This window comes from Lytechinus variegatus, chromosome 9 (genome assembly GCF_018143015.1).
Source record: "Lytechinus variegatus isolate NC3 chromosome 9, Lvar_3.0, whole genome shotgun sequence".
NCBI classification, from domain to species: Eukaryota; Metazoa; Echinodermata; class Echinoidea; order Temnopleuroida; family Toxopneustidae; genus Lytechinus; species Lytechinus variegatus.
The window spans coordinates 29,632,297-29,659,127 of record NC_054748.1 but is presented as its reverse complement, the minus strand read 5'-3'; the positions used below and the strand labels follow the sequence as shown (position 1 = coordinate 29,659,127).

Here is a 26,831-nt window from a genome sequence, read left to right as displayed (position 1 = left end):
GACTTAAAAGAGTCACAGCAACACCCATTGTAAATTTACTGCGGGGAATACCGATTTTCTTTCTATAATTGTGTCCTTCTTACGCAATGTTCACGGATATTTTCGAAAGCAACTCATGTGAATCAACGATTTTGATATGTTTCCCTTCAATATGGTGGAGCGAATGTGGTACGTTTTGTTGTGTTTGATCAGCAATTCGCAACTTTTATTGCCGATACACTCGCACTCTCTACGGGACGGGTCGGGCATACACGCCCGTGTTGTAGGCAATAGCAATGGCTCAACTGTACACATAGTGCTGCAACGTTCGACTGTGGACACTGTCGCAGGGAAAGTGTGCCCGACGGGATATTATGAGCATTCCCGCCGCCCTGCCCGCAGGACTGGGAGGTCAGCGGCCGCTACTATCGTCGGGCGGAGTGGGCCTAGGAGATCTTCTACCAGTGGAAGTAGAAAACTACCCAATGAAAACGAAGATGATATTGTACCGCTGAAATTGTGCGTAGCTTGCACTGTTTGCAGACAGGATCAGACAACGAAACAACCTTGCACGCCAACACAGGACACAATTTGCCAACAATGTGGAATAAACACGGATACCGGTCCCTGCGTTCATTATGACCAAGTCAACATCAATCTTGCCACTCATCCACCGAGGAATGATAAATCATCGAATGTCCAAGTAACGCTTGACTTTTCGAAACCAGATGAAGTCGTAGCGGATAAAAGTGGGCATGTACCCGCTCCGCAAGATCTGAATGTGAATATTTTGAAAGCGGGGAAGGACGAAAGGAATTCTTGGTATTTTCTAAGTTTATGTGCGTTGATCGGCCTGTTAGTATTCCTGTCTCTTGTTATGGGAGCTTATCTCGTCTCTGTGAAGGTAACGTCCTGGTGGCGATATCAACGTCCTATCACTGTTCGAAGGAGAGGTAACTAATGTTTTTTTTTTTTTTATTTAAAACCATTAAAACAAAAGGCAAAAACAAATTAAAGAAGGGGCGGGGCTAGTAGTGGGTGTAATTTCAAGAAGCCACCTCAATTCTCTTAATGTAAAGACCTTAATTCTTGGGTATAATATTTGAATTAACCTAGAAATTAATGTACATGAACATGATGAAGGCCTATGGTTTTGAACAAATAATTTTTTTGGTTATTTTTTAATGTTTTTGAAAATTATCCCAGGAAGATGACTCACCTGTTCCAGCCAAGCTCCTTTTTTTCTCCCATCATGACTATGACTATCATCATCATAATGCATATTCATCATCATCCATCGTCATCATCATCATTATCATCATCCTGATGATGATGATCATAATCATCATTCATAGTCATCATCATCATCATTGTCATTTATATCATCATCATCAACAACACAACCATCATCAGCACCATCATCGGCAGCAGCATCACCACTACCATCATCTTCATCATCATCACCATCATTATCCTCTTCATCATCATCATCTTCACCACCATCATTATCTTCCTCCTCTCACCATCATCATCAATCATCATTATTTTCATTATGAAGAATAAAAGGGATGGACATCAGCATCACCTTCACCATTACTGTATATTACCAGCCTCTGCAACTCATTGTAAACAACCCGCATAAGATTATCCAAACTGAAAAGTTTTATTCTAACAAATGTTCAAAAGTCTTGTGCCAAACAGCCAAAGTGTACAAAAAACAACAACCTGTGCTGTAGATAGAGAGATCTATAGATATACATTTAATGTTTTGTTTGGTCTGGATGCTCTTGTTGGAGATCCCTTCTTTTACCTGATTCTGAACGAAAGACAAACAAATTACTTGTGAAAATAACCTACATAACAATTCATGGAATTGCCTTCAGGGAATAACTTTCCTGGTACTGTACATGTACCTAGTATGTAGATGTAGTTTGCTCCATATTTTTAAAGATTGCTTTTAATAATTTATGACATTTTTAATGTTTCACTTATTTTTCACAAATCAGTCATACACAAAAATTCAGTGATATGCAAATGAGAGAGTCAATGATGTCCCTCACTCACTATTTCTTTTCATTTTTTTGTTTGAATTCTAAAATATTTGATTATTTACAATTCCTAATGACCCTCTTGTTTTTACCACAAAATGTTACACATGTTCAGGGAGGAATCAAATTTGTTTCACATGGCAATGAGGAAAAAATAAGAATATTACATGTTTAATTAATGAAATACAAAAGAAAAAGTGAGTGGATGATGTCACTCACCACTCTCCAGTCTCCTCATTTGCATACTGACCAGGATGTGAATCTATTTTGTGAAATTACTAAGCAAAACTTTTAAAAATGTTAAACTTTCTTATAACTTCTACTTTGATGAAATTGTCAGTGTTATAATGCTTGTTTGATTTTTCTTTTTTTTAAATTCAAACTAACTTTTTGTTGGGATGGACTTTAACTTTGGACTTTACATGTACATGTAGGTGGTGTTGCCCTTTAGCCCCACCTACAGTTACATGTACATGTACAGTATAAATGTACTATATTTGGTCTGTGAGAACATGTAGGCCTACATGTACATAATGGTTAGTTTAATACATGTACATGTTAGATATCCCATGGATCTGCATGGATATCCACAAATATTCGAGCTTATCTGTTGATCAGCTTTTTACAGTGTGTACAAACTGTTTTCATTTTTCTCTATACCCTATACATAAATAATGTGATTGCTATCAGTAGTAGATGTAGATGTTTTGATAGTCTTGATCTCAGCTGTCAAAACTTGTCATCTCCAATTGATGAAAGGATGTACAGCAGCTGTAAATCTCATGTGTGCATACTATGTACATGTAACATACATTGTAGCATGGAAAACTGTAGATAATATCTCTTGACATGCTTGTGCATGGAGATTGTAATGCAATAAAGTTGGGTTTTTCCCCTGATGTTTTTTAATGATAATATTATTAAGCTATGATCACTTGTGTGAAAGCCCTATTAAACAACATTTGTCAAACTTTATTTTAGGAAAGGGATACATATTTACATTATAGGGCATACAGTACATGTAATTCTTCTGCTGCCTGTCAACATCTTTAAATGCCAGTTGTAATGATTTCAAAATGAGTTCGTACAGAATCCAATGAAATGACCACCAATGTGTCTGTTTGTATATAAAATATAATATATGTGCCAAAGGATTCTGAAAGAAATTGTGTAATTGATGAGAAATTAAAAAATAAGCACAGGATTCTGGTCAAGGGTCGTGCCGACATTCATTTCAAAGTAATAAAAATACACTGTCCCATGTGCGCTTATCTGTGTTGGTGATCTTCAGTGTTCACATTTTTTCAGCGTAGATTTCAAGATTTCTCAAAGTTCAATTTACATGTATGTAACTGTACCAGATCTACTGTACTGTAGATCCACGATGATATTATAAAATCCTTGGTTTTACTGACTTTCTCATGAAATCAGTGTTTACTGGAACTTCTTTCATTTATCTAAAAATGATGTCACTGAAGGGAATAAATAACAAACATTCATGTACCTGTAGCCTACCTGATGTAGGTCATTCCTTTTCCTATAATTTTCCAATGAATTATTTTTTTAAAGAAATTGGGCTGTAGCACCAGAATGGAACGAGAGAAAAAATAATCATAAAATGACAAGAACAAACATTTCAGTTCACAAGAAACAAGATCACAGGAAATACACTCAATAAAAGGGTACCCCCTCCCCCAAAAACAAAAAGTGAGAGAGAGAGAGATAAAACAATATAGGGGCCTACAGAAAAAAGTAGAAATATATACCGTACAATACATTAAATGTGCATTCATTGTACAGTGTACATGTACATAGGTAGCCAGCAGTGATCTACAATGTACATGTAGTTTTCTTTGCAAATTGATTTTGAGAAGGCTTCAAATCAGTCGCAAACAACAAATGAAATATAATTTGAACTTTTGAAGTCATACATGTATGTACATGTACAGCGTATGGACTGGATTTAAACCTTTAATCATAGTCCATGCATGAACAAATATTGAAGAGTAAATATTTGTGGGAAATGGGGGTTCGATCAGTGTATGGTATGAAATTATGAATACCTCCCTTTATATACTGTATTTTTCATTTTTTTTCATGTACAGTACATGAACATGTTTGTTAGGTGAGAGCATGGACCTACCATGTAGGTCCATGGTGAGAACTACATGTACATATGTAATTCATCATCATCTCTTAAAAAAATTCCAATGTAAAAGTGCCCCTTTGTACATGTACTCTAATCTATGTAGAGTATGTACGAATACATTTACAGCCTCTACCTGTAGTGTGCACTGATGCACATAAATGTAACTTACTAGAATCATTTCACTAAAAATTTAATTTTTAATATGGGTGCTCCTTTGATAGTGAATAATTCATTGCAAGTCAAGCTTGAATAGATTAAAGTCCAATGACAAATATGGACTCTGTTAATTGCATTCCATTTAAATAATCAAATGGAGCAAAAAGTATGTATTTGTATGAATCAGTACATGATGATACAGTACGTGCATGTGGCATTTCTCCTTGAACTTTCCTTCTTTTTTTTACAAACTCTTTAAATTGTAAAAAATATTTACAAACTAATCCAAGCTTGGCTTTGAAAATAATTGTTTAATAAAGATACCTAGGTTCATGCTAATTTAAGATTTTATGAGATGTCTATGAAATTCATGCCCTCAGTCTTTATTCAAAACAACAAAGCTTTAATAATTTGGGTGTATTTAATAATTTGGGTGTTGTCCCATGTATCTCGGTGCAGTGCATTTGACCATCAAAGGAATCGAGTCAAATCAGTCAATATAGCTTTTTTTAAACTACAATGTACAAGTAATTTGCCGATTAAAATAATTCCATTGTTTTTAAATAGCAAACTGCCATTTATATCTGGGTGAAAACAGCTTTTCACTTTGACTTGCTGAGAGAGTTTTCTTTGACCAGTGTGATTTTTTTTAGACGAGTGGACCTGAAATAAAGAAAAGTGTCACCAAAGATCATGGTGATGATATGTAACAGTTTTTAACTTTATTATTTTAATATTTCCTTGACTATAAAATCTTTCACCACAAGTAGATCTTGGAAAAGGGATTTCCAAACAAGATTTCTCAATTTTCCTGCCTGATTTATCACCTTGTATTGGTCACCTGATGTTCAATTTTATTTGATAGTGGCAAAATTTATCCAATAGCCCTCATCTTTGTTTTACACATGTCCTCAACATCAGGGGCTCGTTGCAGAAAGAGTTGCAATCAATCGCAACTCTATAAATCGTGCGCAAGTTGATTTTCAACCAATCAACAGCTCGCATTTGGGACCTGCGATTGATTTTTTTATTTGCGTTTTAAACGCAACTCTTTCTGCAACGGACCCCAGGACATGCATACATGTACATGTACATTCATAATTGGAATACTGTAGTGATGCACTTTTGGAGGATTTAACCAAAACTAAAAATAGGCCTCAAAATTGAAATCTTGTCACCTCATTCTTTCCCATCACCACAAACCTGTACGGTACTCCCACTTGTAGATTTACTCTTCCATCTCTATGTCAACGACCACGTTCCCAAAATGTCACGTACTCCCACGCTGGGCATAGCGCATACATGTGTGTTTCCCTGACCAGTCAAATTCTGGTTTTGGCAGAGTGTGTTTACATCCGAGGAAGATAAAGTCGTGTTTAAATGTCACACTGGTACTAGTCTCCTTCAAAGCATGAATGAAATATTGTTTTTTTGTTTTTGAGTGACGGGACATGAGATGCCCGGTCTGCTGGCACAGCCCATGATTGAAACCATGATCAGAAAGCAGTTCTTGAGACAAGGCCAGCGCGATTACAACTTGCTGTATTAAATAAAAGAAAAGAAGAAAAAAATGAATGAGAAAAAAAATTGGAATTCTTTTTTAAAGCTCTGGCATTTTGCATGTACGTAAGTACATGTACTCCATTCTGACTGGTTGCAATCAAAACAAAGAAAAAAAGTTATAAAAAAGCTGTTTCTTTTGGAAAAGAAGAGGGCCTGTACTTTAGACTGTAGACCACTTTCCTTCAGCAATTCAGCATGACTTTTACAGTGTGCGGCGGACCAGTGTGTCCTATTCCGTTGGGGGGGGGGGGCTATTATGTTCATTGGGGGCCGTTGTCTCGTTTTGTCTTTTTTTTTAATGATGCAAAATTACAATGTGCGCCTTGTACAACAATTTTAATTCAACTTTAATTCAACATTTTAATATTTTGCTCCTCCCAAATTCATGAAGAAGTGGAAATCAGGCCATGTGGGCACGATTAAAATTTAACTCAAGTATTAATAGACCAAATAAATGGTTTTACATGTAATACCAAGTAGCAAATTGATTGCAGATCAATACCACAAGGAAAAAAAATGGAAGAAATTTGTTTGTTCTACATGTACATGTACCTTTTAAAAAAAAAAGAGTTGGTCAGTCTGGATTTTACATGGAGTTGTATACAAACAACAACAACAAAATAATCGTACTGTACTGTACACAAATTTGGAAGCTAGCACTGGTATATTTTAATAGGTTTTAGCTTTAAAGTTAAAGGTCAAGTCCATCCCTAGAAAAATGTTGATTTGAATATTAAACTACAGAAAAAGATTCAAACCAGCATAACATTGAAAATTTCATCAAAATGGGATGTAAAATAGGAAAGTTTTGGCATTTTAAAGTTTCGCTTTATATGTACAACTCAGTGTAATGTGAATGAGTCAGTCGATGATGTCCATCACTCACTATTTCTTTTGTTTTTTATTGTTTGAATTATAACAATGTTTCATTTTTACAGATTTGACAATAAGGACCAAGTTGACCTATTAACCATATAGTATTAAACAATGCTAATTCCACATGTTTAGGGAGGAATTAATTGTTGTTTCACTTGACAATGAGGAGAAAATTATAATATTTCCTATTTCATATAATAAAATATAAAAAAGAAATTTAGTGAGTGGATGACATCATCAGTTTCCTCATTTGCATACCATCCAGGATGAGCATATAACTTTTTTGTGAAATCAAGCGAAACTTTAAAATGTCATATTAACTCTCTATAATATTTTACATCCGATTTTGATGAAGTTTTCAGTGTTATGCTTGTCGGATTTTTCTCTTTTTATTCAAATAAACTTTTTTTGGGGGGTGGACTTTTTAAACCATTTTGAGTGACATGATATTGTTATAATTTATCAAGGAGCTTCTTGAATTTATGTAGGCCTACTGACTGTGCCAGTAGAAATTTTTTTTTAAATATGTTTGCCTACATGTAACTATGTACATCTATGTACATGTACATGGATTTGACACCATACCCCAACACTTTATGCCCACTTTACACCAAACATGTATTGTACCAGTACATACATACAGTATGTACATGTACATGTATATAGATCTCCATACGTGTAGGCCTGCATGCACATATGCATCTTCAGCATGCATGCAGTGTGTGCATCATCATCGTATCTCACCGAGCAATTTGTGTGCGAGTAATAGATTTATGCGCCACCGAGTGGCAACACGCTGCCCATTTCACACCAATCCACCTCATTTACATTCCATATTACACAGTGAGAGCGGAGGCGATTCATCAATCGGTAATAATCCTACATGTAGATGAGCAAAAACCCGAGGCCTACCCCCCCCCCCTCCCTCTCTCGTGCTCTCTCTTGCTCTTCCATCCATCCCCGTCTCGAAAAGGAGTAATTCATCATAAAATTGCACCCATAAAGAGCCAGAGACTTATACTGTACAGTCTTATTTACATGTAAATCATCGAATTGCACTCATATTTTCAGAGAGCTGGGGACTCACAAACTCATTTTCAACTCTCCAACTTTCTCTTTCCCTTTCTCTCCCTCTCTCACTTGCTCTTTCTCTTCTCTCTCACTTGCTCTTCAATCCATCCACCAGTCTCTAGTATTTAGAATCACCAAATTTCACCCATATTTTCAGAGCTGGAGACTTTTAAATACAGACTCAGTTTCAAACCCTCCCTCTCTGTCTCTATGTCCCTCTCTGTCTTGCTTGCTCTTCTATGAAGTTCTTCTATCTATCCACAGTCTCTAGTAAATCATCAAATTGCACTCATATTTTCAGAGCCGGGGACTTACAGACTCATTTTCCAAAGCTCGGGGCATTTGGTGCCAACCATATTTCACAGTAATTGTCTTGCAGGGGCCTTAATCTGGGAAGTACTTAGGATGGAATACGTGTCTCTCATGCAGTACGAAGGCAATAAGGCATAGAAAAACAAATTAGCTGTCAATACCATTTTTGTATGAGGAAAAAATGCACCAAATGTAGTATAATTTATAAGGTATTTTGTTTAGATTTTTTTTTTCAAATTCACTCCCATTGAAGATTTTAATACATACAATGTATGTGTGCATGCCTTGTATTTTTAGAGTGCTTTTAGAAACTTGTACCAGTGTGTCTGTTGTCAAATGCTCTATTCATAATTCACTCTATAATTCTTTCTCTTTTTTGTAATTGTTTGTAATTGTATTATTATCGTCATTAATATTCATCATCATCATCATCACCATCATAATCATCATCATCACCATCATCATCATCATCTGTTCAACATCACCCTCACCATTACCATCATCATCATCACCATCATCACTACCATCATCATCACCATTATCATCATCATCACTACCATCACCATCATCATCATCATCAAATTACGTGTTTATAGGTCTAGGGAGCGTTCCAGAATTTATTCAGACATGTTATCCAACAAGTCCCATTTTAACAGACAGTTACCATAGTATTAGAGTGCTTCTCAGCCAATCACATGCAAGGAAAGTTGTCAGATCTGACACTAGTCCAATGTTCAAGAAATACTGATGAAATGCACCCGTGTGCATGTACATGTACACCCGTTTAATGTACATGTATGCCAATTAATCAGGACAAAATGCCTCATAGTCATCAATAATGAAGTACATGTACATGTATGTATCCAATCATAATAAATTTGCCTCCTATTTCAGTTCAGCCTTTTAGGATGGCAAGTTTTGTAACAATTTGATCCAATTTCTCAATTTATGTACAGATATTTTAATATCTCAAATGGATATTGAAAAAAATACCATTTTGCTGTACAATAGTAAAAAATAAGATTTTATTTGATGATACAGGGTCATTTGACTTTCAAAGAATCAGGCTATAATGTGACAAACAGACAGATAGAACTGTAAAGAAAAAACTATTAATAATAATGTTGCCCCTTTTAATATTATACATGTACATGTACTTTTCTATTTGTGTAGTGTACATGTACTACAGTACCGGTATGTTATTATACAAGTATACATGTAGGCTGATATTGTGTGCCATTCAAAAATTCATTAATAGCGCCTACCCATAGTGCCTCCAAAATTTATTTTTATTGAAAACAAGCAGTAGCCTATGTGACCGGGCTTTCAAGGCGATAATATTATTGTTTCTTCTATAAACAACAGGAGAGCATTTTGTGTTTGTGTGACTTTCATTTCTTTTGAACACTTTCCCCTGTGGCCAATAAAGAATTTAAGAAATATTACCATATTAAAGTTAAATGACAGTAGTTGCAGTAAAACTGTAAAAGTCTGTAAAAATAAGGTTAAGTATTATATCATCATCAATCTAGATCTGGTACAGTTTACTGAATTTTGTGAAATCATAAAATCTAAGCTGAAAAACAATCACACTGAAGATCGCCAACACATATAGGCACACGTGAGACAGTGTATATTATATTGCTGGAATAAAGACCCGACGGAAATGCCCGAATGCGCTTATTTTGCTTATTTCTCAGCAATTACACAATTTCTTCCAGAATCCTTCGGCACACATTTTTTTATTCATATCAACAGACACTTGGGTGGTCATTATATTGGATTCTGTAAAAAAGTCATTTTGAGATCGTTACCACAACTGGCATTTACCTTTAACTCACTATATGGTAGTGCCATGGATCTGTGAAGCAGTGTTGCCAGGTCTGAGCTGAAAAAAATCCCCAAATGGCACTCGAAATATCCCCCAATTGGACCCTAAATCCCCAATTTTTTAAAATCACAATAATTTATGAAAAAGTGAGGATATTTATCATGGTTATTGCCCAAAATTAGTTAATATGTGTTCATTTGTTCATACCATACACAGCAGATTTTTTTTTTTTTTTTAGGTTTCGATGCAAAGTAGATTGGCAACCCCACCATACCATTTACCGTATATTTTCAACCAATGAAAGTTCAATGTAATGAATTCATTGGTTGAATTGTGATTGATCTATGTATTTTAGGATAAGAGAGTGATGTATCTCTATATTTCAGCATCATATTACTGAAAAATAACAAATCTTGGTGCTTTTCATCAAAACCTTCAAAAATCCCCTAAACTGCATGAAAAATCCCCAAATAATTTTTTTCCATCAACAAAGGCTTCTCAAAATCCCAAAATTTTCAAAATTCCCAAATTTTCAAAATTTGGGGATGGAGATTCCCAAATGGCAACACTGCTGTGAAGTAGGGTATATGTTACATATGGGTCATTCCATGGGGTTGGGGCAAAAATTGTGACATCAGGGTCAAAAAATAGAAATGTAATAAATGAAATGTTTTATTTCTTATATGTTTCATGGACAATCCTTCAACTAAATCCACTTACAGGCATTTCATACCACCCTGCATATTGGAGTAAACTGAGAAATAAGATTTGACAAAATACCACCGTTACATGGACATCATTTATCATCCTTACTAAGACTATGCTCTCCCACTGTAAAAATAAAGGGGTTGATCTCCATTACTCTTGATAAATATTTTGCTAACAACATTGTTAGTCATTTTATTCCACACTTTTCAACATGGCATATATATTTTGAAAGATTTAGCATCAATAAATGGAACTTGATGCTCTGTGTGTATACCAGTGCCATGTTCTGTGTCGTTCTTTTTTCTCACCAGTCTAGAAAATTGAATTTATGATGGCATGTAGAACTAAATAGTTGAGAGAAGTCATGCCTCAACAGAATGGAATATTCTCTTTGGAAAAAATAAACTACTCTTTCTGGCATAACCTTCTATTTTTGGTGTTACCACCGTTACATGGACATCATGTCTCAGTAACAGAGGTATACTTAGAAGCAATGTTAAGTTAATGTCCATTAATGGCCATTACACACCAAATTCCACTTCATGCCTTAGAATATTTGCACAAGATCAATTGATTACACTAAAGAAAAACATTTTGCATGTCAAATTCTTTGCAAATAAAAGCAAATTAAATTAGAGTTTAAACAAGGAAAAATGTACAAAATTATTGACAAATTATATTTAAAATCATACTACGATAATCCTCAAGTTTCCACTTCCGTCTACCTCTGGAAACATTTACGTTTCTGCCTAAATGGAAAAAACAAAACAGTGCTATCTTATGATCTCCAATTCTTTTTACTTTAAAATAACTCCTTCAAGATATTACTTTCAAATGTACATACCACCGTTACATGGACATCATGTCTCAGTAACAGAGGTATACTTTGAAGCATTGCTAAGTTAAGGTCCATTAATGGCCATTAAACACCAAATTCCACTTCATGCCTTAGAATATTTGCACAAGATCAATTGATTATACTAAAAAACATTTTTCATGTCAAATTCTTTGCAAATAAAAGCAATTTAAATTAGAGTTTAAACAAGGAAAAATGTACAAAATTATTGATAAATTTATATTTAAAATAATACTAAGGTAATCCTCAAGGTTCCACTTCCGTCTATCTCTGGAAACAAATGTTTCTGTCTAAAGCGGAAAAAAAACAAGAGTGCTAGCTTATGATCTCCAAATCTTTATTACTTTAAAATATCTCCTTCACGGTATTACTTTCAAATGTACATACCTCCGTTACATGGACACCATGTCCTTGTAATGATCATATTGAATAGTATTACATGTACTTGCCATTCTTTTAGTATCAACACACTAATGCGAGTTAACTCATCTTACTCAAGTGTAGAAATACAACATCTACAGGCAAGCTTCTAAAATGCATCAATGAACAGGTAAAATGTTTTTTTTTTATTCATACATGTACACGATTATAATTTTGATACCTTTGATACAATACTCGGGTGAAAAAGATGTAGGGAAAAGGTACTAGTTTAGTTCTTCTAAGCTACATGTATGGTTTTTCAAGACAAAACAACACAAAGTTGGCATGCAATTCATGGACAATGCATTAATACCTTACACATATAACTTGTTCAATTTGTTTACTCTACATGTAACTTATTTTACCTCAGTTACATGGTAATGTAGTTCTAAGTGACATTAATTAAAATATAATCATGTCTTCACTGGAATAAATGCATTGGATAAAACAGTAAGTTCCAGCATGCCAAAAGGACAATTGTAAAGTACTTAGTGGACAAATTGAATAAAAAACTTACACCTGTTGTTTGAACATAGAGTTGTGAACAAGAAAGTAAAATGTATTATTTCTACTAAGCTATTCTAATAAATGTTCAAGAATAACACTGCAAACTACAATCTTTTCCTTTGGTTAAAAACTCTATGGTAAACTTCTTACTGGCAAATGCAAAAAAAAGTATTACACTGTACACTAAACCTGACAATAAGAAATAACATGCAATATTTCTCTCTGCATTCAGGTTACAAGTTTATGAACTTCAAGATGATCGGTGACCCAATGACAACTGTGTGGAAGAGGACTCTGTCAATGTCACAAAATAGATAGAGGTAGAATTGTGCCTCGCCATCAGGCCAGGAGTACAGGTCACCAGATTGACACTTCATGTACTGAAGATATACATTTTTACCTTCGAAAGAGGCTACCTGTAGTTATTTGAGAAAAATAGTATTTGGAAGTTTGACTATTTTTTTACACAATTCAAATTATTACATTTTAATCAACAAAACTTGCTGGATTGTTTCCACGATATTTTATATTATTATATGAAATCATTTACTCATGTACATGTCTTGACATTTTCTCATTAAAGTAAGGGGGGTGGATTACTAGGGCAATGACAAGGAATCTGATCTGTTCTTGCAAAATACACCCTCACTTTGTATTTTTTTCATAGCAATTAGAATTCATCATTTCCTAGTTCATAAATTAAATATAAAGTTGTTTTATACAAGGTTTTTGTATTTGCTTTCTTGTGTTCTACTTTGTTTTCACAATACAATTACTTGCCCATTACCGGTACCTTTTCATAAATTATCTTTACTTTAATTTCGTTTCTCAATGGATGAATTTTATCTAATTTTATTCTGCATTATAATCAAGGGTGGTTATCTCGACAATTCCATTTAGTTTTGTATGACCATCCTATTTAATTTTCAACTATGAAGTTTAATTGTTCAAGCAATTACATAATATATTTATGTTTTATTGGAATTAAATGAATTAATGGAATTCAAATCTGCAATTTACCTTCTGATACAGCAAATAAACTCTTGTGAAACAAACTCGATTGTGTCACTTTTTCTTTTCTTCGCTTGTACATGTTTTTAAAATGTCGTTATATTGCAATAAAAAAAATCACATTGAAAACAATCACAAAGGCTTTTGCTTTCTGATAAAACAAATACCCACCCCCTCTCCTAACAATTGAATAAATATAAATTAAAATACGGTTGAAAAAAAATCCTTAACAACTGAATATATAGAAATAAAAATATACAATTGAAAAAACGGAGAAAGAACTGAGGGAAAAAGAATGAGTGCTGAAAAGTATACCAACATTCAACAAGATGAAAAGTTTTGGGAAGGTTAAGCCTATAGCTAAGAATTACTAGTAATTGAATTATTCCCATGCTTCATCATACACAAAGCCCATCTACTATGTGTAGGGGGGGTAGTAACAGAAAAATTATTTTGCCCCTCCCCCCTCCTTTCGGGCTGGGATCAGCTGACGAGCAAAAAAAAAAAAAAAAATTTTTTTTTTTTTGGGGGGGGGTCTGCCTCCCCCGTGGCGCCGCCACTGGTTCTAAATTCTCATTTTTTTTGCAAATTCAAATTTGATCATCAGGTCTTTAATACCCATATTACCTAGAATCAGTAGGAGCCAATTTAAACAAGGAGAAAATTTGTACCAAATTTGAAGTTTGAGATGTCACCGTCATGATCATCAGTGGAAGAGCTGTTTCTGAGTATCCATTGGCCTATTGAATCAACATATTTTTGTGTAAAAAAATCAACTAAATTACGATTGAATCATGTCAGCTACCATTCAAAACATGTTTGCACGGAATCACAGTAATAAAAGCATTATTTTCTTTGGAACCATTCAGCAAATCTGGAACAAACACGGCAATGTCTCAATCACATATTTCACTTACACGAGAAGCTACATGTGGGACCGAAGTGAAAGATGATGGAAAATTAGCGAGATTTTTCAAACTTAAAAACACTTTCTGCATGGTAATACAGTTCCATATTTTAAAGATATGGTTTAACTAGTTTCAAAATACGAGTATCGGGATAAATCTCCGTACTTACGTCGCTTTGAAAGGGAAAACATCGTGGATATCCAATCCACCGTTACACAGACATTGCAGGAATATTCCCAATTGCAATGCTTCAAAACACCCGCTATCATGGCTGTTCATGTGCATGGTGATTTCGGCTAACAACCCGTCCGTCTGATACAACGACGGTCTCTTCTCCGGTGTCTCCTTCTTACATACGCGATGAAATGTGATCCACCGTTACAAATTTGGCCCGGACATCGCCCAAAACATCGGCGACTCTCGATTAATTTAGATGACATTACCATAGGTTTTCAAAGCTAATCTTTTGATTAACAGTTGCTTACTTCCTGCCCTTTATTTCTGACACATAATTTTGGAAAAAATGATTTCTGATTTTTAGATATAAACCACATTACCGCCGTTACAGAAAAAATAAACGAGGACATCGCATGTAACGGTGGTATGCCGATTTGTAGGAATGATTTATGATATGAAGTCTCTTTTCATTTGCTATCCCATTACTGTTTTGTTATTAAACAAATGTTGCTTTATCAATTATGGCCATTTGAATTTGACTAAGTCTATCTTTTGATTAGATATCTTCAACTGAAAATGACCATTTTGGATGTCACACTTGGTACCCAAAAAAAAGAGTCTGGACATCATCATTTAAAGTCTCACCATCAATAATACTTGCAGTTCAACATTTTTATTTCTGCATCAAGTAATTGCTTACATAACTGCCTTCCAACAAAACCACATTGCAACATCAAAACACCAAACACATTTTCAGGATAAAGCTAACAATTCATAAGGAACACAAAAAAGTGCTGTTGCCCCAACCCCGTGGAATGACCCATGTACAGCACAGCACAGTGATTGATTCTACTGGTAGGATTACCTTTCAAAGAAAATTTTATAGTATTCCAATGTTACATGATTTTTTTCCATGGGCACCATTTTTATGCTAGATATTCATTCTGCATTGTACCTGTCTTGTATTATAGTACATTGTATTCTTCTTTCAGAAGAATACAGTGTACATTACAAGACACTTTCAATTAGGAAAGGAAAAGTGCATTGACACCTGTCAGAAAGGGTGAGAAAAAAGGAGAGAGAAATGAATAAGGGGGGGGGGGGTGGTGGTGGGGATGACCTAATTCCCATGGTATGTCATTGCTTCAGTTCATAAAGGTCCAGTAGTAGTAGTCTGCATCCAGCCTCAATTAGAATCCCGGCCTGGGAAACCGGGTCCCTTTTAAAAGCCGTACATTATTTTGTACTTGTAGCCTATATTTTATCTACGAATTACATGTACATGTATAAAGCCAAGTATAATGGTGTTATAGTTCTACAAGTAATACATACGAGTAGTCTTTATACAGACTAGTCACATAACATTTACTGTGAATGATTAGGGTCTGTTGTTGGAGACTAATGTGGCATTGTTGTGATAGGATAATGGGCAATGGATGAGTGATGGGACCTTCTTACAGTACATTGATGATGACACAAGTACATGTGCATGTACATTCATTGTATGTAGGCCTGCTGCGATAGAGAATACACAGTGGTCAAAAAGGTGACCTGAGCTCAGGCCTAATGTAGCGGGATATAAAAAGCAGCTGCGCATTTTGCCCATCTACAATGTACATGTATGTATCTCAGACTACATGTAGTCTCCCTGTATACATGTGGAGCGTTGTGGCCCAGTGGATAAGTCTTCTGACTTTGAAACAGAGGGTCGTGGGTTCGAATCCCAGCCATGGCGTAATTTCCTTCAGCAAGAAATTTATCCACATTGTGCTGCACTCGACCCAGGTGAGGTGAATGGGTACCCGGTAGGATTAATTCCTTGAATGCATGAGCGCTGAGAGGCAGCTCGAGCTAAAGCCGGGGTAATAATAATAATAACAACGCGCCTCGGAATAGATTATTTCTAGATAGATGGCGCTATATAAATGCCTATTATTATTATTATTATTATTACACAAATACCCACATGTATGTACATTGTACAAGCAGGGACGCTGTGGAATCAGTCTTCATACATTTACATTGTACATGTAGGCCGACATATACATTTATTCCTGTGTTGAAGGCCCTACATGTATGTGCATTCAATGCAAGTCTGTATACATCACATGTGTACATGTAGGCCTACATGGGGATAAACATGGAGGTACAGTAAATTTCATTTTTGCAACTTATATTTATGCGATAAACTTTAACACAAAAATTAAAGAACCAAATGGATTTTCGTCATTGCTTCACTGTCTCTCTATGAGTATAAATGAAAACGTCTATTGCAGAATGCTCTCCACAGTAGACTACATGTATGTACTGTCTTTGTAGTACATTATTTACACCATACATGTACATGAAGGTGTACACTGAAGGCCTGTGCTGGCTCCAGTGTGTCCAGTGTTAATTATGAGAAGTCTTGGCTGTACACTAGTAGAGGAGGCTCGTGTAAATATGACATGTTGGAAGTCAATTTGTGATCACACAGTGCTGTGATTGTACTGTGAATTGAGTTTCAAAGGTTGTCTGCATCTGACATGGGAATGTTTTTAATATATAATGTAGCACGCTACATGTCAAGTGTGTACAATGTCTGTCTGTTATCAACCTCCATCCCATGAGTAGGCCCTACAGCAGTATAATGCTTAATACAATGTATAATACAGGTATGCACAGGTAAAAAAGACCAGTGTTTCACAAAAATATTTTACATATGACTATGAATGAATGGTGAAAGATGCCTTAAATATTTGCTGACATTCTGAATTTCTGACTGTAATTTCCAATACCATTCATTGTGGCACAAATGTATCCCAACATGTATGTACATAAATAGGCCTATTTACATGTACAATGTAGTTCAATTTTTACAGATTTTACGAGGCCCAACTTGACCGAAATAGAAAATGTTAAAACAATTGTAATTCAATATGTTCAGGGAGGAAAACAAAATTTGTTTCACATCATGACATGGCAGTGAGGAGAAAATTAGAATATTCATATTTCATATAATAAAATACAAAATACAGCTAGTGAGTGAGTGATGTCTGTATTCCCTCATTTGCATACTGACTTGGATGTGAATCCGGGGGGGGGGGGGCCACTTCCATTCACGAGTGGATACCATGCGCGACCATGGGGTCTCGAAAAGCACCCTAAACACGTAATTTCCATATTCTGAAAATGCACCCCTTAACAAGTATTGGCGTGTGAAACCTTACCCTTAATAAGTATTGGAAACAAAACGATATTCCCTGAAATGAACCCCTAAACAAGTACAGGAATGGCAAATATTCCCTGAAATGAACCCCTAAACAAGTACAGCCTGAATGTTTTATTGTTTCGGGTCCTTCGGTCGTCGGCTTTTCCTTATTTGGTTTAGTACGACCCCAGCTTATACCCCTCGCGCAAATCGGACTCTAAACACGAAGTGTTGGGGCAATAAGGACATCCTTTATTACACATTTTAATTTTGTTTTATCATCCCCGCAAAGTCAACCCTAAACTCGTAATTTTCCTAGTGAAATAGATACCCTTTTTTCATTATTTTAGTGTTTTTAACACCCTTATCACGTTACGTACGTAACGTGCCCTATCGTGAAAAGGACATCCTTTTTACGTGTTTTTTTGGTTGCGCATGGTATCCACTCGTCAATGTAAGTGGCGCCCCCGGGATGCGAATATAACTGTTTTGTGAGGGAAAATTAAAAATGTCATACATGTATAACTTTCTTATTTTACATCCGATTTCGATGAAATTTTGATGAAATTGTCATTCTTGTTGGCTCTTTCTAATATTTAAATCAACTTTTTGTTGGGGGTGATCTGTTCCTTAAAACAACCCAGATATAATGGCCCGAATTCACAAAGGTGGTTTTGAAAACCCATGGTTGAGTCCATGGTTTATGCAGATTTCCTGTATAAATTACGCTTAATTTAGCGCGTGTCAGGCGCATGTATAAAATATTCCAATGCTGATGCGCGCTTTTGTCACAGTGCGCCAAATTGACGCCTGTTGCCGTAGTTATTCACGCTATTTTATTCATGAGTCCACTGTTTTTATTCATAGGTCCACTCTTCAAACAGTGGACTCATGAATAAAATATGTAACCATGGTAATAGTCGTCAATTTGGCGCACTGTGACAAAAGCGCGCATCAGCATTGGACACATTTTATACATGCGCCTGATACGCGTTAAATTAAGCGTAATTGATACAGGAAATCTGCATAAACCATGGACTCAACCGTGGGTTTTCAAAACCATCTTTGTGAATTCGGGCCTACACATGTATACATGTATGTGCTACATGTACATGTAGATACTGTACAGGGCCTACTGTATGCATCCCTACCCCAACCAGAAAATTTTGAAAGGGAGTTCCTGTCCTGAATATTTCTTTCATGACTCAAAAGGCCAAACCCTTCCAGTTATAACCTTGTCCTACATGTGCATGTATGATATCCATTGACCTCTGACCTTTGGCTAGCATTCTACAGGCATATTGTATACAACTTTCGGGAATAATTGTGTGCCTATCACAATCCTCAAAATCTAGAATAGAAACATGACCATCTTAAAGGTCAAGTCCACCTCAGAAAAATGTTTGTTTGAATCAATAGAGAAATTTCAGACAAGCAAAATGCTGAAAATGTCATCAAACTCAAATGTAAAATAACAAAGTTATGACATTTCAAAGTTTCACATATTTTCACAAAATAGTTATATGAAGGAGCCAGTTACATCCAAATGAGTGAGTTGATGTCACTCACTATTTCTTTTGTTTTTTATTGTTTGAATTATACTATTTCTTTTGTTTTTTATTGTTTGAATTACATGTATGCAATATTTCAATTTTTGTGAATTTGACAATTAGGACCTCCTTGCCTGAACCACAAAATGTTAAAATGTCATAACTTTCTTATTTTACATCTGATTTTGATGAAATTTTCAGCATGCTTGTTGGATTTTTCTCTTGTTATTCAAATCAAGTTTTTGTTTGGGTGGACTTGTCCTTTAACTTTACTTTGCATGAGAGGTGGGCCTGTATATGTACATGTATGTACAATGAGGAAATAAAAGGGGTAATCCAGGCTGAAAATAGTTATTATTTTGACAGATATAGTATTAAGAATCAGACATAAAAAAAACAAATGATTATGATTTCATGTAATAACATTTGAAAGAAAAAGGAGAGTAGGGAGTGGGGACTGATGAATATTTATGACAGCGTGGATATGTTTGTTTTTAGACAAATTTTGCTGAAATTAATCCATATTTTTTCATTGTTTGAAATAGACACCAGAAATGAAAATTTGTTTTTCCCAATTGATCGTGGGCCCGGCAGCCACTTTGCGGTGCCAGATTGACGAGGCTCTATCCCTTTAAGCCAAACAGGGTAGCAGCAACTCCCATCTTTTAATGTCTTTTGGTCTGTCGCGGCTGGGGTTTGAACCATTGACCTCCCGGTTGTGAGACAGACGCTCTACCAACTGAGCCAACACACCGGTTGACTCAGGCACTAGCTTTGTTATTGAAAATGATACTTCTACAAAAAGTAGCAGTATAGGTCAGCACCACACCATCTCATTATTTCATATGCATGTATTTTAAATTCTTTTATTTTTTTTGGCCCTCTTTTTTGTAATCTCTCAAAAGAATGATGAGATCACTGACCCAGTGAAGACCTCCATGTTTCAATAAAGAAATATATTATCAGTCCACTTTATAATTTCATTGAAAATGTACAGGTGTACATGTATCTCCATTAAATATACATTTTTGCAGGAGAGGTGTTACGGTATGTGAAAATGAGAAGGGAAAATAAGAAAAGACAGGGGAAGAAATCATATTAGGGCAATTCCACAGGTTGGTGGACATGAGCTTAAAAATTCAAATTCAATATTTTCTTGAATTTTTTAATACTTTAAGTCCTTCATACATGATAGCTTCAGGAACAAGAAATAAAAAGTTTATTTTCAAATGTATACTTTGGAAAAAAATTGTCAAAAGTTGTGTCTTCCATTGTGTACCAAAATACAAGAAAAATAGTGAAAAATGAAATATGCCTTATTACCATTTTGTTGTTGCAACAACATGCCACTTTATATATTTCTGAAGTTTAGAAGAGTCAAATTACTTAAAATACACAACCGCTTTTCAAGTAAATTTGTAGTACTCATTCAAAAATAAATATTGCAACCTGCTCAGGTGATGTAACGTGAGTAACCAAAAAAACTGACTTTATTTTCTGAGAGAAAAATTCTTCACAGTTAATTGGTGGGATTTTAAATTCTCTTCCTTCAAACAATCTTTGACACAGTGATGACTATCAAAATCATTAAAAAGTACAATTTTTTTATAAAATTGATGAAGAAAAACTGTAACGTGAGTAACTTTGTAACGTGAGTAACCATCATGTAATGTGAGTAACCAGTAAAAATTATTCAGTTCGGTAACATTTTCTGTGGGATGTCAAGTTTTAAGTCTCATGGTGAGTTGTGAAGTTATTTTTGATTAATTAAAAGCAAAATGAGGGTACATCTCTTTGATGCGACTCTTTGTTCATCAAAATATCAGTGGTCATACAATCACACAAAAAAATTGAATATTAGTAGAAGTATTCACAATGCGAGAGTGCATTAGTAAGACTTGGTTTTGATTAACCAAACTTTAAAGAGTGTTTGAACAACACATTGAATGCCCTTACCTGTAACCCTATCTAGGCCGGGGTATTTTGGGAGTTGATATGGCCCGGGGGGAGGGGGGGGGGGCTCCCAGGCTCCCCTTGAGATCTCGGCCATTGGCCGCACGATCATGCCGAAAATTTGCGTGCAGGTTGTCTTGGACATAATCTACAATACTATACAGTAATTTATTTCATGCAAATTGGTATTAAGCGATTATGCTAATTTATGCATAATTAGTAAGCGAAATCATACTTTTCCCTCCTACTCCCTAATGAAGCTCCAATTGTTCCAATTTTTGGTATAAAATCTCTTTTAGATGTTCCTAGCAATGAATTTTACACACATTATTGAATTTTTAATGACATGTGTGTTGTTAACCATACATGGACAAAATGTAACGTGAGTAACCGTAACATGAGTAACCATATTATCTGCACCCCAAGTAAAAACCATGTGTTCTTTATTTTTTTAATTATATACAAAGTTTGTCTCCCTAATATACTTCTTTGAAATGGATATAATCAACTTTCATAAAAGCCTTGTATGAGGAGACTTTTCACTTATGTTGACTTTTCATTTTATGCATGTCCAAATCATGTAACGTGAGTAACCGACACATTCCAAAGATTTGCCAGGAGCACAATAGAATTTCCCAAGTTTTGTTTTTATACGAAGGATAGTCAGACTGTGTACTTTGTTGTGATAAGAAGATGTTAAGTTCCTATCAATAATAATAATGGAGTTACAGGTCCAAGTATGAGTCAAGGTGTCTCCAAATGTAACGTGAGTAACCGTGGAATAGCCCATTACATGTAACAAAATTAGAGTATTTAAAAAGAGATGTAGGTTGAATCATAACTAAACTCTCTTTTTTTTGTGGGGGATGACATCACCACTAGTTCGTCTTGCTCACCCCCCCCTAAAATAAAAACATGGTGCTGCCCCAGTATGTACAGAAGATTGATAATCTCCTGAGTTTAATAGTCAGGAAAACCTTTCCTGAAAGATGAATTGAATTTCCCTTGTCATGAATTGTTTTATATTCTCATGCTTGTTTTATCCCCAAGCCTTCAAGATCTCCTGTTTTTTGTCTGTACAATTTTACTGAAAGTTTGGTTTTATTTCCTTGTTCAAGAGGAATTGTTCATTACATGCAAGTTTTTTCACATCTCTCTTCAATCTTAGTATTTTCCGAAAAGGTAGATTTCATTTCCTTGTTCATGGATTGTTGCCTGTAGGCCCCTACATGTATAGCTTTATACTCATTCTGATATTTGTTTTCCCCCTTTTTCTTTCGGTTCTCTCTCCTACTTATAGGTCAAAGCTACCACCCAGAAAGTAACCACATAAACCTGACCACCTTTCCATCTTCATCTCAACAACGCTACGATGACATCATACCAGGGTCAAGAGAGGTCACAAGGTCAAGGGAGGTGACCCCTCGAGAAGCCATTAAGCTGGTTAGTGGGCCCGAGGTGGTTGCAGCGGGGCCTAGCACAGAGGGCAGTTACCCGAGCACGTCAGCATCGACATCATCGGGGGCGCCAAATGCTAAGATCCAAGTGGTTCACCTCCGAGCTGGCGGCAGTGACTTCGATTCGGTGGCGTCATTTGATTCCTTTGTGATGGATGGAAGGGGGTTCCCCAAGGCGCGGTACGTGGATCGATACTACACTGCAGGCTACAGCTGGGATGGTAATGTGAATAAAGACTCTTCTGATTACTCTTCGGACGATGATGACGACGATAATTGCGGCATGGAGAGAGGTGCTATCTTCTCGCCATCGCGGCCGTCTGCCATTCCCAGGACGGTGAGGGGGAATCATTTATACCAGTCTCTCCCCTTGAATGAGAGTGGTAGTAACGATGGTGGCTGCAAGGTACACATTGTGCAATGGCCCTCAGCTGTAAGAACAGGTTACCACTCTCCCTTTCAGATGTGCATGAATGGTGAGAGTAGCGATCACTATCACAGCGCCCCGACTCAGCGATCCGTCGACGATTTAAACAGAGGATACCCTAGCGGGAAGCATAAAACTTTAATCGTTGAAAGCTCAAATTGTAACACTTTTCCCAAAAATTATCATCCCTTGATGAACCTAAAAAGAGAGTATCATCACGATCCCCATTCTATGTACACAACTCAAGATGTGACTGGTACCATATCTCAGGATTTGACTGGTGCCACTTCTCAGGAGGGATATCCCACAGAGTGCACCCCCCTCAATCACCACTCTCAATCCTTGTCAGAGAATAGTAACCCTTCTCCAAAGCAATCCACAGCTGCTTCGGCTGTAGCTGGAGGCCTGAAATACGATCACCGGTTCACTCACCCACCGCAAAGAACCACGTTGGATGATAGGGGGGCCGGCTACCAGACCTGTCAAAATTTTCATGAACATCGGTCAAAAAGTGAGAAAAGCCATTCATACCCTCCTATCGATTGCCCGGGAACGTTTAATGAGATGTCGGGAGCAAACAATGGCACGGACGGTCCCGCTCGGAATGAAAATTGCGAACCGCATCCAGTATTGCAGGAGGGCAACCCCCCAAACGTTGCATCCACATCTTGTACAAATCACAATACAGCTGACGATCCAGAAAGGGCTCAACCTCATATGGAATGAAAATATCTCAATATATACATGTATTCTCTAGTGTCGAAATGAAATAAATGTCAAAAATGATTGTTCTGCTTGATATGTAATGTACTGAGGTCAATTAATACTTTAAAGAGGTAATTGAGCATCTGCAATAATGCATGTAAATGTTGTTCAATGTTTAATGAATATATTTGACATAAAATCAAACCTACAGTATACAAGGTACGTGTACATGCATGTTAGTATGTTTGTGATGTACTGCTGGCCTGTTGATGAAAACTACATGTAATCGTACTACAGTGTGTATCAAAAGAAAGGCTGGTCCAGAGGGCTTTTCAGAGATTGTTCAATATTCCGATTTAACTTGTAAACCAGCATATGAAAGAGCAACTCCTCAGCTTTTTAATTGATTCAGTGTTCATATTTTGTACCTGTGGCATGTTCTAAAATGGAGACATCATTGCGATGTAAATTTATTAAGTGTAATATTAATTATTGAATTAATACAGTGTAGGAGATAAAATTTGACAGGTAGGGTGTACATATTTTCCCTCATAGGACTCAGAATTTCTTGCCTCTAGAGGGAGAGGTGGATCAGAAGGTGCTTTTATACCCTCTCAATTCAAAGAATATCCATGAATTTCAACAATTTATTCATGCCTCAAAAATCCAAGTGATTCTGCCTATTTAAATTGCATCTTTTAGGATCACAGCAATCTGTTAAAGTCTAATATTGAAAATAAGATGCAAAAATTGTGTTATATTATTTATTTTGCTTAAAACAGAGGTGATATAAAGTCCAGGACCAACACTGACCTTGTTTACAATAATCACAAGATACATGTTATTATATTAATATAGACATTAAACTACAATTGAAATGTGAATTCATACAAGACGACCATAATTTATGAAAACCAGTATACATCATAACATGTAATGTCAAGGAGTAAGATTTTTATCAAAGAAGCTATACAATCATGGTAGTAGTGTGGGAATGCCTCTGTCAAACATGAATAAGATTAGTAAAGAAAAAGGAAATACAGGTATACAGAAAAGATATTTCCAAGAGCTAGCGGTTATCGCAAGTTTGCCAAGGTATTCTTTATATCAATGACATTGAAAATTTCAGCCAACTATGATTACATGTATGATGTTTTGCAAATTCAGGGCCCCCGTTGCATAACAGTAGGACTACATAAAAGTTTTAACTTCGCAATGCAATTGTTGCATGAATCCTTGACTCTGATTGGCAACGGGGGCCTGGTCCAAGAGAATCCCATGCGCTACTTGTATTTGACCATCTGAGAAGTAGATGAACTCCTCGATTTCAAGTTACTTTAATACAAATGTTTTGATCAGGGGCCGTCTTATAAAGAGTTGTGATTGATCCGATCAATCGCAACTATGGAAAGCCAGCAAAATAAAAATGCATGTTTGTTCGAAAAAAATTCTAGATATGAATGTTCATCCATAAATTCATCGATTTCTTGACAATTTGGTGTGTTCTTTGTTTTCAAAGGATATTTTGCAAATTTCCTGTAAAAAAATTATGACACTGATGGATTTCCATAGTTACGATTGATTGATCAATCGTAACTCTTTGTAAGACAGGGCCCTGGATATTAAAATTCCAAGATATTTTCGATGATGACAGATATGAAAGCGTCCATCGGGGAAGTCTTGTAATGAAAACACAGAGAGAAAGGAAAAGGAAAGGGAGGATGAAGATGTAAAGATAACAATCGAAGGAGCAAGAAAGTGAGTGAGCTGAACAGGATGGAGAATCTAGTGAAAATGAGAGGCGTGGGTGAATCGGGAATAACCATAAATAGAACATATAACTGTATGACTAATATGCACACCTTCAACTTGAATTCTAAATTCATCTTCATATCAGATGGATATAGTCACTAGTTTTCTGCTAAATTAAATGCAAGTTCCATGTTCTTCGGTGTTCTAACATCAAATTTTTTTGCTCTTCACTGTCAATTATGAATGGTAAAAATAAATAGAAAAACAAAAGTTTCCATTGCATTTTGCAGTATACATGTACATGTATGTGTGCAGTAGAAGCATTGAGAACAAGTTTCCACTGATATGGGTTTTGCTTCAAGCTTCATGATTTCCACTGAATTTTTCAAAATTCACTATTTTGGGCCTGACATATAAATGTATGACCATGGACCTAATATGCACACCTTCAACTTGAATATTCCTTGAATTGTGTGTTCCTCCTAATTCCATGATTTTATTTTCATTTCCTATATCATATCACAGAAAACTAAGAAAATTAAGATTTGAATTCATCCTCATATCTGGCAACTTATCATTGTTTCACACTTGATGAATATTTCCTTCTATCCTGTTTACCCACTTATATACAATGTTATTTTATTGTAATTACTTCCTATTCTTGGAGATTTCTCAACCTTAAACATACAGAGATGTAGGCTTTTATGTTATTGCATACAGTACTTCTCATTTTTCAGATAAGTGCTTGAAATGGTAATCCAGACTGAAATAATATGGTTCAATAACTGACAGGTAAAGTAAAATCAGACAAACATTAAAATTTCATCAAAATTAGACTAGGAAGTTCTGCATTCTTTCAGTGAAACAGTTCTATGCTTGTCTTCATGGATATACAGTGTATAAAGAGGTATACCAGATTCCAGAAAAAACAGAAAATCAGAAAAACAAAATTCAGTGAAATATTATTAGCATCATGATTAGATAAAAGGAGGGAATAACAAAATTATGACATTTTAAAGTGTTTCATTTTTTTAAGTGAAACTGTTGTATAGGTGTCTTCATTATAACTTCATTATAACATCTCCACATCTGTTATGTTGTATTAAATTATACTAATTCAAATTTTGCCATTAATGTAAAAATTGGATTGACCACTGCTGTAATGTGTCAGATCATTATTGCCGACAGTTTGTTGCAATGAAAGGGAGACATGCATACAAACATG

At 35.6% G+C, this 26,831-nt stretch overlaps 1 protein-coding gene across 1 annotated transcript; it reads left to right on the top strand.

Annotated features, from left to right (window-relative positions):
• LOC121421685 lies at positions 1-25,230 on the top strand. Its single transcript, XM_041616462.1, has 2 exons — positions 1-932; positions 22,566-25,230. Exons 1-2 carry the CDS (start codon positions 137-139, stop codon positions 23,873-23,875), a joined length of 2,106 nt encoding a protein of 701 aa, XP_041472396.1. The 5' UTR covers positions 1-136; the 3' UTR covers positions 23,876-25,230.
• The last annotated feature ends 1,601 nt before the right edge of the window (positions 25,231-26,831 follow it).